Consider the following 14,122-nt stretch of genomic DNA (forward strand, 5'->3'; position numbering starts at 1 on the left):
GGGTTCTGTAAGAAAACAGGCTGAGCAAATTATGGGAAGCAAGCCAGAAAGGCACCACTCCTTAATGCATCTGCATCAGCTCCAGCCCCCAGGTTCCTGCCCTCACTGCTTTTGGTGGTGATCTGTTACATGGAACTGTAAGTGAAATACACTCTTTCCTCCCCCAAGTTGTTTTAGTCACGGAGTTGCATCACAGCAATAGTAACCCTAACTAAGACAGGCATTTTCTATAATAGAACCCCTAATTCTTTTTAGTATGTTTTAAAGCACTGTCTTTTATTGGTTTAATTAACTTGGTTATTTTCAGATTTAAGCTAATTTAAAATATAAACCTTTAAACACCTTGTAACTATAGCTTCAAAATAAATGATTATTAGCAGATTATTTAAAAAATATGCTAAATTCTTCTTTTTTCTTAGACGAGCGCCTATGTATTACAGGTTGGCCTTGAACTCACAATACTCTTATCTTTGTCTCCTAAATGCTGGAGTTATAAAAGATGGTATCATCACACCCAGGTAAACAGGAAATTATTCTTCAGCTGTACTTTTTTTTAAGTATGCTATTAACAAGAACTCAAAAATATGACTGTCTAATAGGATGAGCTTCATAGCAAAAAAAAAATCAGCACTAATATGTCCATTAAATACTGGGAAATGTAAAAATCACAGAAAAACACTATTGTAGATAACAAGTTTATATGTGAATGTAAATGTATGTATATACATAAAAGAATGTATGAGCTCTTTTGAATCCTTCAGGTCTCAACTTGAATATTACCACTTCAACAAGGCCCTCTTTTAAATATACTTATTTAAAATAATTCCCACTCTATCCTCCACAAATTCCCCTCTGTTTTTATTTTATGTGTATATGTGTTCTGCTACAGGTGTACCTGTGCAATACATGTATGCAGAGTCCAAAGAAGGCATCTGATCCCCTGGGGCTAGATTACATGCTGTGAGCTGCCTTGTGGGTACTGAGAGAACCTGGATCCCCTGGGAGAACAGCCAGTGCTCTTAATTGCTGAGCCATTTTTCAAAAACTCCCACTCCCCCTTTTTTGAGACAAGGCCTCATACAGTAGCTCAGGCTGTCCTAGAGCTCCCTGTGTGGTTCTGGCTAGCCTTTAATTTATGGCAATCTTTGTGCCACAAGCTCCCAAGTACCAGGATTAAAATTATGAGCCTCCATGCCCACCTCCCTAACAATTCTTTGTATATGAGTAGTGGCAGTGGTTGTATGTATAAGTATCCATATATTTAGGCCAGATTTCAAAGTTGAGTGTCTTCTATCACTTTCCAGCTATTTTTTGAGATAGGGTTTCTCAATAAATGTGGTGTTTGCTGATTCAGAGTTGGATTGGCTAGTTAGTAAACTCCAGCACTGAGAATACAGGCATACGCTGCCACATCCATTCAGCTTTTCATGTGGGCGCTAGGGATTTGAATTTAGGTCCTCATGCTTGAATTGCAAGTACTTTACTAAATGAGCAATTTCCAGATCCCGAACACCAATACTTCTTTATCGGTGTATTGGTTATTTTTCTTGTCACTGGGGCAAACTAATAATACACAATGGAAATAACTCAGAGAAATGAGGATTTGTTTCAGCTCATTGTTTCATGGCAGAAAAGGCAGAGCAGCTGGGACTAGTCTGGGCCTACATGTGTGAGTTCTTAGGATGGTTCCTTCACATCTTAGGCTGGCTACAACTCTCCAGCAAGGCTGCTACATCCCTGTACCTACTAGCCTTGCCTCACGCCCACAAGTTCTACAACTTCCCAAAATAGTGAGACTAGGTTAAGACACATGGGCCTGTGGGGGATTGATTTTACATTCAATCCAAAACACCAAGCATTCTTGGAATTTTCTTTAAGCATCCACAAAAGCTCTAATTATTTTATTTATATTTTAGTTGCTTGATGTTTCTCTTATCTAACAGACAAATGTTCTATGAGGGCAGAAGACAATGTCTTCTTGTTGGCTATTTTAACCTTACCACTTAGCACAAACCAGGTTTCTGTAAGGTATATGGGATTTTACTACATATTTATGGATAACTACTTAAGTGAAGTTTGTTAGCATGGGCTAGTTCTAGAAAGTGAGACCAGGGAAGAGTTAACTGTACATTACTTTTTTTAATCAATCAATTTTATACATTCTTATTTTTGACAATCAATATACGTTAGATCGTTTTTAAAATAGTTCAAATTAGTTTTAACAAGACATTTCAGATGACTTTCAATATGGTCATAAAAGATTATTTTCTTATTTCACAAATTTAAATAATATAAACATATTAAGTAGTTTTTTTTTCTTTTTTTAAGTTCTACTTAAAGAATAGCTTCAAAGTTTGCTTCGTAAAATCAGTCTTTTAACTTTATTTCCATCTGAGGGGCTGTACAGGACTTTGTGGTTAAAAGCAAGCAAAAACACTCATACTTAAAATTAAATAAAAAATAAAATCATATCTAACATTAAACTTACACTGCTAAAATAATTACATGAAGTGGAATATTTGAAGTGATAAAAAAATTAACAAATCACCTAATTTAATTCCTTCATTTTACAGAATACAAAAAGCAAAGAATTTCAGTGCCAGATCCAATTAGCAAGTCAGGAGTAGAGAAAACATTGGCATTGGATAAACCTGCAATCTTAGACAGTTCCTAGACAGAAGGTGGATGTGGTAGTATGGGATTAATCCTAGCTAGCACTCAAATAAGACAAAAGGATTGCTGTGAATCTGAGGCCAGCCTTGGCTACATAGTGACTTCCAGGACTATCTAGGTTATAAACTGAGAGTCTCAAAAATATAACCAAGAAAGTCCTTAGATACAGTAATCACAATTAAGAGTCCAATTATACCAGTTATCTGGAGTAAAACTTTTCCTAAAGTTTTAATTACTAGTAATTAACAAAATAATAAATTAGAATTAACTCTTTGATCAACACTAACCTTTACAAGTAATGTTTTAGATTTAAAATATTCCACCAATGACTAATAATTTCTGGCTACTTAGCCAACTTTTAATCATGCCAAGTGATTAGTCATTTTTCCCAGAACTTCTATCATCCAATAGCCTCAGAACTACATGGAATTTTTGACAAATGTTTCAGGCAAATAAGATAATAATAATAAAAAAAACCAACAACCACTCATAATACTCTGTAAGTATCCTTATCTACCATGGCCATGATACCCTAGAAGTCATGTAATGTCTTGGTAAAGTGTGAATTCCCTTTACTACAAACAAGCTCATGCTACTTCCTTTTCACCAACCCTTTCTCCCCACAGCAACAACAACAAAAAATCTGCCAATTATCAGACCTGTTGACAGGATATACATCTAAAAAGTTTATTTCTGTTTTTTACATTCAAGAAAATTTGGAGGCTATTTTTAAATTCAAACAAACAGGAAGAAAGGACAATGAAAAGTGAACAATATTTTCCCTCAGGTTTTGCTCCTTTAGCATACCTGAAATGACCTCCCCCTCCCTTCTCTCTTCCTCCCTCTCTCAAGATATAGTCTCCCTATGTAATCCATGGGTGGCATACATGTTCTTTTTCTTTCACTGTCATCACCATTATTATCATTATCACTTTGGAGTTAAGCTTACAATGGGGTAACTGAGCCTCTTTTGGGGATCTGTGATTTTATTCTCTCCCTTGCCGTCTAGTACTGGTTACCCAACCCAGAGCCCCACTCACGCTAGGCAAGTCCTCTACCACTGAGCTACATCCTCTCATCCTATGATTTTAAAAATCACCATCTTAGACTAGAGAGATAGCTTAGTCATTAAAGGCTAAGGCTCACAATCCCCCCACCAAAATCACAGCTACTGCCTATTTAACTATTTCCTTTGCTCTGTTCTTATCTTCTTTGTTCTTAAGAACCACATTTACTTATGCTAGCCTATCTAACTAAAACAGGTCCAGGCAATAATACTCCATAGTTTACCCATGCGCATACTGAAGACTATCTTTGTTGTTCCAAGTTGTGGTGCTTGGGGATAAAGGTGCTATAAACACTGAGTGCTCATTTTATATCGATGTAATTTTTCAACTTAGGCAAATACCAAGGAATATGACTGTTGGACCATGTAAAGTATGGTATCATTTGGTTTTCAGTTCTTTGTCTGGTTAATTTTGTAGGCTGTAAAACCGTATCTGAGTAGTTTTTAAAAGAGAAGTCTGTAAGGAATGGCAAGTGGGTGGTATACTGTCTAGTATCTTTGCACTGAATTTATATAAAGAAGTAAAAAGTTCTTGAATCTGGTTCTGTTTACTGTTGTATCTTTCAACACTGAATAGGCCTTTTTCCTTTGCTTTTTTTGGGGGAGGTCTATAAATTTTTAACTGAGTGAAGAAGAAAGAATGCAGACCTATGTTAAAAGTTAAGTGTCATTTACACCTTGGCACTGGTATGCCTGATCTCTGGTCAAACCATTAGAGTGAAGTTTAGCCAACATAGTCAGGAATTGGTATAGATTTAGTTGTTACAGTCACCTACTGTATACCACAAGCTTCAAACTGCTCCAATGCCTCTGAATTCGGTGAGACCTGAACTCATATGCATATATTCACATAAAGACACATACACAAAACTTAACATTATAAAAAATAATCTTTATATAAAACATCAAAAGCCAGGGATGGTGGCAAATGTCTCCTATAGTTCTAATTTTGAGAGATTAAAGTAAGAACATCACTTAAACTAAGAAATTTGAGACCTGGGCAACACAGTAAGATACATACATACATCCTCCACTGATGTGGGATTCCCCTCTGTATGCTGTGAATGTTTTATTACCATTGGTTAATAAAGAAGCTGCTTTGGCCTATGGCAAGGCAGAATAGAGCTAGGAGAGAAAACTCAACTGAATGCAGGGAGAAAGAAGGTGGAGTCAGGCAGACACCATGTAACTGTGAAAGGAGAAAGATGCCAGAAACTTACTGGTCAGTCACAGCCTTGTGGCAATACACAGATTAATAGAAATGGATTAATTTAAATGTAAGAGCTAGCTAGAAATACATCTGAGCCATTGGCCAAACAGTGTTGTAATTAATAAAGATTTTGTGTGATTATTCAGGTCTGAGTGGCCCGAAAACAAAAGTGCAATCTCCATTTACATAAAACGGCTTTCAATGTTCAGCAACATACATCCACATAAAGCCTAAGAAAGCATAAAAAAAATGTTTCTAGACCCACAAACAGGAGTCAATTGCAGCGTCTTCATTTTTCTTTTCTTTTCTTTTTTTTTTTTTTCAGATAGGCTCTGTTTGCTGGCAGCAAGCAGAGGCATGGTTTCTTTAAGAGACAGCTTCCTGGTCTACACAAAGGGCTGTAGTTCTTTTGGGAGGCCTTGCTACTGAGCATTTAAATGGTGTTTGTGAGCAGCATGCTACTAGTTGATAAGGGCAACATAGACCTGCCGCGTCCCTGGAACTGGGGTGGTGAGCAAGGCTTGCAGAGGCAGTGAACATACCTCCGCCATGATGGATAGGGCAGAGCCAACAGGCAAAGCTGCAGTGTTAGTCCTAGTCATGCCCACTTAGCATTTTAAAAAGTGCTACTGGTCAGAAAAGGATTACAGATTCACAGTAAAGACAGATTCAGACAAAAAAAAAAAAAAAGGCCTTTAAATGAATAAGTTTGATTAATGTCCATGGGCTTAAGACAGATAAGATAAAAGACGAGAGATGGCTCAGAGGTTAAGAGCATTGCTTGCTCTTCCAAAGGTCCTGAGTTCAACTCCCAGCAACCATATGGTGGCTCATAACAATCTGTAATGAGGTCTGGTGCCCTCTTCTGGCCTGCAGTCATACATGGAAGGAATGCTGTATACATAATTAATAAATAAATAAATTTTTTTAAAAAAATAAAAGAGTCATATAAAAAATAATTTAAGGATATTAAGCTGAAGTTCTTAAAGAAAAAATAGAATAAAAAACATCATAATGGGTTCATTTGTATTTTAATAAATAATGCTTGCCTAAAGTTCAGAGAGTAAAACATCCACACTGATCAGCCTTACAGATCAGACAGTGGTGACACACACCTTTAATCTCAGTAGCCACACTAGTTTGCCATAGAAATTGGGCAGTAGTGATGCACACCTTTAATCCCAGCACTAAAGAGGAATATAAGACAGGAGGAGACAGGTCTCATACACAGTATCATTCTGAGATTCCTGGAGACCGGATCGCCATTTTGGACTGAGGTAGAGGTAAGAGTCAGTGGCTGACTGTTTTGCTTTTCTGACTTTCAGGCTGAGCCCCAATTTCTGCCTCTGGGTTTTTATTAATTGTGCTACACTCTCTCCACCTCAAAAGCAAATAAGCAGGGGTTGGAGATACATAACTCAGTGTTAAGAGGACTTACTACTCTTGCAGAGGACCAGGTTTTGTTCCTAAAACCACATCAAGCAGCTCACAACCAACTATAACTCCAGTTCTAGGGGATTTGAAACTTGGCCTGCAAGGGACCATGGTACACATACAGAAAAGCTTGAACACATACATACATGTAAATTAATTTTTAAGAAAAAAAATAAAATGACAAAAATAGGAAAAAAACTTAATAAACATGGGACTTAAAACCTTCTAAAAGGCCTATGACTTGCCAGTGCATTGTCAATATGATTATAACAACAAAATAATTCCCAAAGCCCTTAAATGTTCTCAAAGACAAAGAAGAAAACATACTATTAATAAAATTATTATACCACCAAGCTCATTCAGAGGAAAGCTGAATTAAAATTCTCCTAACACAGTCACCCTTTTATACTGGTAAGATTTATAGTAGCAATCACAGCCATAAATATGCTGAAGCCCCAATGCTTAGGTAGATGTGACTACACCAGATATCTGTAAAGTTTACTAAGACAGTCATTTCCTTCGTACTTCAAAACAAAACAAAACAAAAACCCAAATCCAACACTTCACTCATTCAGCTGGTGAGTTTTTTTTTTATTTTACAAACTTGAAAAGCTGCTAAAGTAATTTCCAATGAATGAGAAAAAGGTATAACCACAGAAAGAGGGTGAAAAACGGTTCAAATATTTTATACCTTTCATAACATATTTTCAAGTATATTTTAAAATAGCATCTATAAATCCCATATGCTATTTTAGTGAAAGGTCAGCAAAGGTGCCAGCTTTTTCAGTTAGCTTCCCTGGTTAACTGACAGTTGTCAGAGGAACCTGTGTTTCAACAGTTCATGTAGTTAAGTGACTTTATTTGACTCAGGCAAAAGATCAGATGCCTAAAGTGCTACCTTTGCCATGCATTCACAAAAAAATTGCTCAAAATGGAAGAAAAAAAAAGAAAACAGCTTTAGCTGCTAAAATAAAATATGCCCAATGACCACCTCACCAATTTAAGACAGAACTGCTATACAACATCAATTTAGTATGAGAATATAATCACATAAAAAGATTCAGTGTAATATTGTTCATAAAAGCAAAACAAAAAGCAACAACAAAAAAGAGGTTAAGTTAAATACAACCAAACAGAATAAATTATATAAAATCATGTATATATTCTATCCAACAATGAACAACGTTGTTATTTTGTTAACATGGAAAAAATGTCCAATGGAATGATATTGCCATAAAGACAGGTTACGATATGACATACATATCTCTATGCGCTCCCATGCAACACTCCTAGATGGCAAGATTTAGAATTACTGCCTTCCAACTCCCAATTCAAGTTTTTCTTCCTGCTTGACAAAATGAAGCCAGACGACTTTAATATAATTTTTCCTTTTCTCAGCTGACATACATGTTACACATATCAGCACAGGCACTGGAGACACCAATTATAGGAGAGGATTTCATTGTTAGCTCTCATGTGCAGGTTCTGATAGCCAACATCTTTCCCCAACATACAACCTCTTGAGTGTTTTTGCAGAAAATGCCTCTGGTGAGATATCAACTTATGATCTACTCTCTCCAGACCCTAGAAAGTAAATTAGAATTTTCAACAGCAGAGCACTATATCCACTTATCTGTTATCTAGGAAGCCAGAGCCATATTCTTTCCAATGATGCCCAAATTTCAGCCTTAGGTGAAGGTACCCAGGGGCTACTGCTGCTGTTTACAAGAGGTCTTTTCTTACTACCTAAATCCTGGTTACTCTCTAGAATTAATAACTCATTACATTAAGCTTTTCCTGCTCAAATTACAGTGGTTTCCCCTGACTCTTATATCCTTTCCTATTTTTTTGAATGTTGACTGGATTTATTTTATATAATAAACAGGTATTTCTTTAATGAATATCAAAAAAGGCACACTAGTTTTATTTTGGAAAAACAACAAAAATTTAGTTAAAATATTAAGAAGTTTTCCTTATAAGGCAGAAATACAGTTGTGAGAGCAACACAAGTGGGTTCTGATAAACTTGTGTATGCTTTAGTTTTTCTCTTAATATCAACTTCTTTTTTTATGATTTTATTTATTTATTGAACCTTCTGAATTTCTATTTATTTATTTATTTATTTATTAAAAATTTCCACCTCCTCCCATCCTCCCATTTCCCTTCCCCCCCCCCCCCCGCTCTCCAGTCCTAAGAGAAGTCAGGGTGCACTGCACTGTGGGAAGTCCAAGGCTCTCCCTCCATCCAGGTCTAGGAAGGTGTGTATCCAAACAGACTAGGCTCCCAAAAAGCCAGTACATGCAGTAGAATCAAAATCCAGTGTCATTATCATTGGCTAAATATATCTCTAATTTTGTTTTAAATTTTCTCTCTCTCTCTCTCTCTCTCTCTCTCTCTCTCTCTCTCTCTCTCTCTCTTTCTCTTTTTCTTTTAAGACAGGGTTTTTCTGTGTAGCCCTGGCTATCCTGGAACTCACTCTGAAGACCAGGCTGGCCTCAAACTTAAGAGATCTGCCTGCCGCTGCCTCCCAAGTGTTGGTATTAAAGGTGTACAACACCACCTGGCTGTTTATTTATTTTTAAAAGATTTATTTATTAAATATACAGTGTTTGCCGACATATATGCCTGCACACCAGAAGAGGGCACCATATATCAATGGTTGTGAGCCACAGTGTGATTGTTGGGAATTGAACTCAGGACCTCTGGAGAGCAGTCAGTGCTCTTAACTGCTGAGTCATCTCTCCAGTCCCTCTTTTTTTTAAGTGTGTGTGTGTGTGTGTGTGTGTATGTGTATGAGTGTTTCATCTGAATATAGATATGTGCAGCACATGTGCTACCCAAGGAGACCAGAAGAGGGAATCAGATCTCTTCCAGAGCTGGAGTTACAAATGATTATGAGGCACCATGTGGTTGCTGGGAATCAAACCTGGGTCTTCTGAAAGAGCAGATAGTGCTCTTACCTGCTGAAGCCCTCGAAGTAATTGAAGTGATAGAAATGACTTAAGACTGCTGCTCTTTTTCTTGTAGTTGTGTCACATCTGGGCTTTACCAGACAAGCTAGCAATCACAAGGCACCCTGGAGTAACAGTGCCTCAATACCAGCTCCTTCAGCTCGCTGCTACTCCCCTCTTACCATGCTCAAGGATTATCAGCTGGGCTCCAGCTTGTGCATTTCCAACATCATTCTCAGCAATGCATTGATAGAACCCTTCATCTGATTTCACCAGACCCAAAACTTGAAGATTATGTTCCTTCTAAGGAAGAAAAACATACATAAAATTTTATGACCTCACTGAGTTTAAAACTCAAGATTGTGTGTGTTCTCAAGCAGACAGAAGAAATAATGTTCTTAGCATAAACATTGCTTTAAAATTTAACAACATGTAAATATTGATAAAAGAAAAATGCTACAACAAATTGGTTTTTTAATGTTAAATACTCAGAAACTTTTTGTTAACATGAAATTATGCATTTCAGAAACAGAAAATACATCCCCACAAAAAATGAATTACTTATATGATAAATCTGTAAAATGACATTGTCTTTAAAACACTATAATTATTTCTAAGCTTTTTACTAAGTATTATGTAAAGATCTTTAGGTATACCAATAATATTTATTACTAAAACCTAAATAATTCTATTAGTAGAATATTAGATAATGGTACTATTACTAGATAAAAAATATCTACTATATACCTAATACATATGAAATAAAAAGCACAATTGAAAAAGAATTATTAGATACATCTAACATCTTTTTTTCTCACACTGGGATCTGAGAGACTGACTGATTAGGTTAGCTGGCCAATGAGCCTCTAGAATTCAGTTGTCTCCCCCTCCACAGTGCTGGCATTCCAACACAAAATGCCTTATGTGGGTTTCTCCTGGTGACTGTCCTCAGGCCTTCATGCTCACATGGAAACATTTTTACAGACGGAGATATCAATCCAGTTCCACATTTAACTTTCTGCACTTACAATTTTGCCACAGTTTTGAGACAGCCTCAAGGAGTGACCTAGTCTGGCCTCCTGCCTTTACTTCTTGAGGACTGGAATAACACACGAGTTATCACCATGCTTTGCTTGTACCTACTTCAAAAATACATGCAAATTAAATTAAAAGGCACTACATGATGATGCACTCGCTTTCTAAGTGGGTTTTTGTTGTTAGAACTGTTGGCATGGGTTCATTCTTACTTAAGGGTATGTGCACTGATTTATAACTTTTTGGTTAGGCTTTGTATAGTTTGTTAAATAAATAATTGATGTTTTTCAAAATCATTATCTATCTATACTTCCAGAGAAACTGGGATGGAGTGGCATATGCCTTTATTCCCGGGTGGATCTTTGTGAGTTCCAGACCAATCTGGTGTACATTGTAAGTTCCAGGGCAGCTAGAGCTACAGTGAGATCTGGGGTGGGGTGGGGGGAAGAAAGGGAGGAAGGATGGGGAGGCAATGAGGAACACACATGTACACACACACTGTATTTCTCAAGAAATGCTGATAGTTATTTTCTATTTTGTTATTTGCAGTAATTTTAATTGGTATATATAAATACATCCTTTAAATATATTTAAGACACTTAAAAAGTTTCAGAAATAAAAGTACTTCTTTGAAAAAATACTTACTACAATTTTAAAATAATCACTTGGGATAACCACATCCCCATTCTTGACCCACTTCACAGTTGGAGTTGGCTTCCCAGTGACTTCACATTCAAATACAATATCCATGGATTCATGAGCATATATGTTAGCAGGTTGTTTCAAGAATTCAGGTGGAGCTTCAAAATATAAAAGAAATTAAAATAAAATTAGGTAGCTATTCACATATCAACAAATTTTTAGAACACAGAATTCATAGTATTTATATAGTATTTGAATGCTCTATCAAAGTGAATTTTATTCATATTTTGTTCGGTATTCCTAAACATTTCAAACATTTTGGTGCTGAGGGACACACTGTCACTGGGAGTGGTGACATCCAGACCCATCTGTTGCCAAGGATCATAATCCTACTATGGCTGGGGTCTGTACTGCTACCAAAGCCCACATAGAGGCCCAGGGTTGGGGCTGCAACCTGATGGTGTCTAGCAGCCATGCGACCGACAGAACCATTCCCACCTGTGTGGCCATTCCTTCCACCCAGAACCAGAATGTCGTCCGGGCCCAAGCTGCTGTGAAGGGCCATGTTTGGGTCCATGGTACAGCTGAAGCTGGGGTCTGTACTAATATCTATGGCCTGGGTCACCTCAGAAGGCCTTAGGAATCCGCGAGATGAAATCAGGGGGTTATGCTGAGTAGGCCCTGCCCTTCGATGGCCCTGGGAAAGCTGGCCTTGTCTCTCATTGGACACTGTAGCAAGAGAGCTAACCTGCAGGCTGGAGGTGGCTTCCACCCCACAACCACAGGCAAGGCTAAACCAACCCTGAAGGCATGGCTCTAGGAGAGCTGACTCTGTCCCCTCACCTGAAGCAGGTATACCCAGGGGCCCAGACTGAACAGCTCGGTTACCAACCAGGCCCACAGCCCAGGGCTTGGGTTGGCCTACCCTAGCATCTACCCCATCTAGGACCTGCAGGAGTTGGTGAATGGACTGGTCCTGTGGAATGATAGCCTCAGGATCTCCAAGGCACAGAGTGGAAGAAAACAGGATTTCCCAGAGGAATTCTGGTGAGGATCCAGGGATGATGGTGCACCAGAAACCAGAGGCCTTGAACCAGACCAGCGATTCACTGCAATGAACATTTGCTAGTAAACCTGATGGAACAAAGGGGTATACTATATGACACACCGAAGCCCCCAATGCCACCAGGAGGAATGAAGATATGTTTGAGAGGCAGGAAATAAGGGGAAGTAAAGAGATTTTTGTTGTTACTGGCGTTTACATTTTGTTTGGGTTTTGGTGGTTTTTATTTTTATTTTGTTTTGTTTTGTTTTTTACTTTTGTTTGCTTGCTTACTCTGGTTTCTTTTGGGGGGCTGTGGCAGGGGCTAGGGGAGGATATGGGGGAACTGAAAGGTGAGCAGATGTGGGATGCATGATGAACTCCCAAAGACTCAACAAAGAAGCTAAATTTAAAAACAAAACAATAAAGGTTAAAAATGTTAAACAAAAAAAAAGAAGAATTTACAGTCCAATTACTATTTCACACTTATTTGAATAACTTTCAGCTTAAGATGTACCTTTCTGTGTGGCTTTACTCTGTCAACTATATGCATATTTTGAACCATTTGTTTAGTTTTATTTTCCACCCTCAGAAGTCACTTGGCAAAAATTTAAATCGACACAATGTATGTCCAATTAAATTCAGCTTCCGTCCTGGCCTCATAGTCCACTCCATAAGTAAAAATCTTTTAAAATGTTATAGTTTATCCTTCCAATTTTTTAAATGTAAAAGCAACTTGCCTCATCTCTCTCCTTCAAATTATAAATAACATACTATTTTTTTTCTACTTTCAAAGCATGTACTCTTAACTAAGACGGTACCATTTCCAAGGAACTGACATATTCCTTGAGTCCAATGTTAATACTGGGGAACCCTTTTCTAAAGTAGAATAATTAATTCTGTAAAACAGAGAAAAATGAGTTTTTATAAAATTAAATAATTTTAGTATGCATTTTCAGTAAATAGACTTTCAAAGACTATTAGAAAATAATCATAGTGCTCACTATTTACTTTTCCCTCTCATGAATTACAAAGGAAACACTCCTCTGGATTATTTTTACTCTCTATATAGTATTCACCAATTAAATATAGGAGCAGATGTTTGTGGTTAGGAAGTTAAGCAGATAACCAGAGAAGAAATGAGTCAATTACCATAAGAAAATAAGTATTGCAATGGAAAATTATGTATTTTGTTATCAAAGAGATAATTAAGCTTCAAATTCTGTGACAGCTCCCTTCCCTTCTAATACCACCATCATTACAAGAGTCATTTTAATTGCTAAATACACAAGTAGAATGTTAATATCAAAACAAACATTATACTTCCAAAATTCTTTTGCTAAAAACATAACTTAATTCCAGCACTGTGGAATAATATTGAAAATTGCCACTCAATTCAAACAGACAACAATATTGTGCTGGCCAACAACAAAGTTACAAGGTCAATTTATTATGCTACAATTTGGAAGATAATGGCTTTCATTTATATTAGCTCTCAAATGCGGGTGTTCGACAGTTTGATTTTTAATTCTTTGGTGCTAAAATTCTCAAAGGGCACTTTAACTAGAAATTATACATTTGATGGTCTTAAGTTTTTTTCTACAATTCACAAATTGACACCCACATCCTTAAAAAACAACTGACAATGGACAAAACCTCTCTCAAGCAAGCATTTAAAACTGAAATCTTTTTTTTTAGAGATTGTTTAATGTAATAGTAAATCTGTTATAACTGGCTGTATTAACAAAGATATATTAGAAATCACACACACACACACACACACACACACACACGCACACACGCGCACACACACACACACACACACACAGAGTCTCTCTCTCCATTTCCAGAGAAAGCTTCCCATTCTACCAAAGGTAGATAAATAGGTTCTTCTGTATTCCAAGAAAAACCAGGACATCAATTCTGCAGAGACCGTACCATAAAACTGCCACCAGACTTTAATATCCTGCCCTTTTCTCATGTCCATACTTAAATTTTACTCTCGCTCCTTTTCCCTAGCCCATCCCTCCTGATTTAGTTAACAAGTAGATATCCTGCAGATTTTAATT

General features: G+C 37.1%; 1 protein-coding gene across 13 annotated transcripts in view; it reads right to left on the minus strand.

The window, feature by feature from the left end:
* Neo1 (neogenin 1) overlaps positions 1 to 14,122 on the minus strand; it is a 174,491-nt gene that overhangs the window by 77,040 nt on the left and 83,329 nt on the right. For all 13 annotated transcript variants that reach the window (XM_085689143.2, XM_085689142.2, XM_085689146.2 and 10 more), the window contains exons 6-7: positions 11,015 to 11,169; positions 9,517 to 9,637 (exon numbers count right to left, since the gene is read on the minus strand). In XM_085689143.2, the coding sequence (XP_085545269.2) occupies positions 9,517 to 9,637; positions 11,015 to 11,169 (276 nt within the window). The remainder of the gene's footprint in view (positions 1 to 9,516; positions 9,638 to 11,014; positions 11,170 to 14,122) is intronic.

This window comes from Myodes glareolus, chromosome 4 (genome assembly GCF_982192425.1).
Source record: "Myodes glareolus chromosome 4, mMyoGla1.1, whole genome shotgun sequence".
NCBI classification, from domain to species: domain Eukaryota; kingdom Metazoa; phylum Chordata; class Mammalia; order Rodentia; family Cricetidae; genus Myodes; species Myodes glareolus.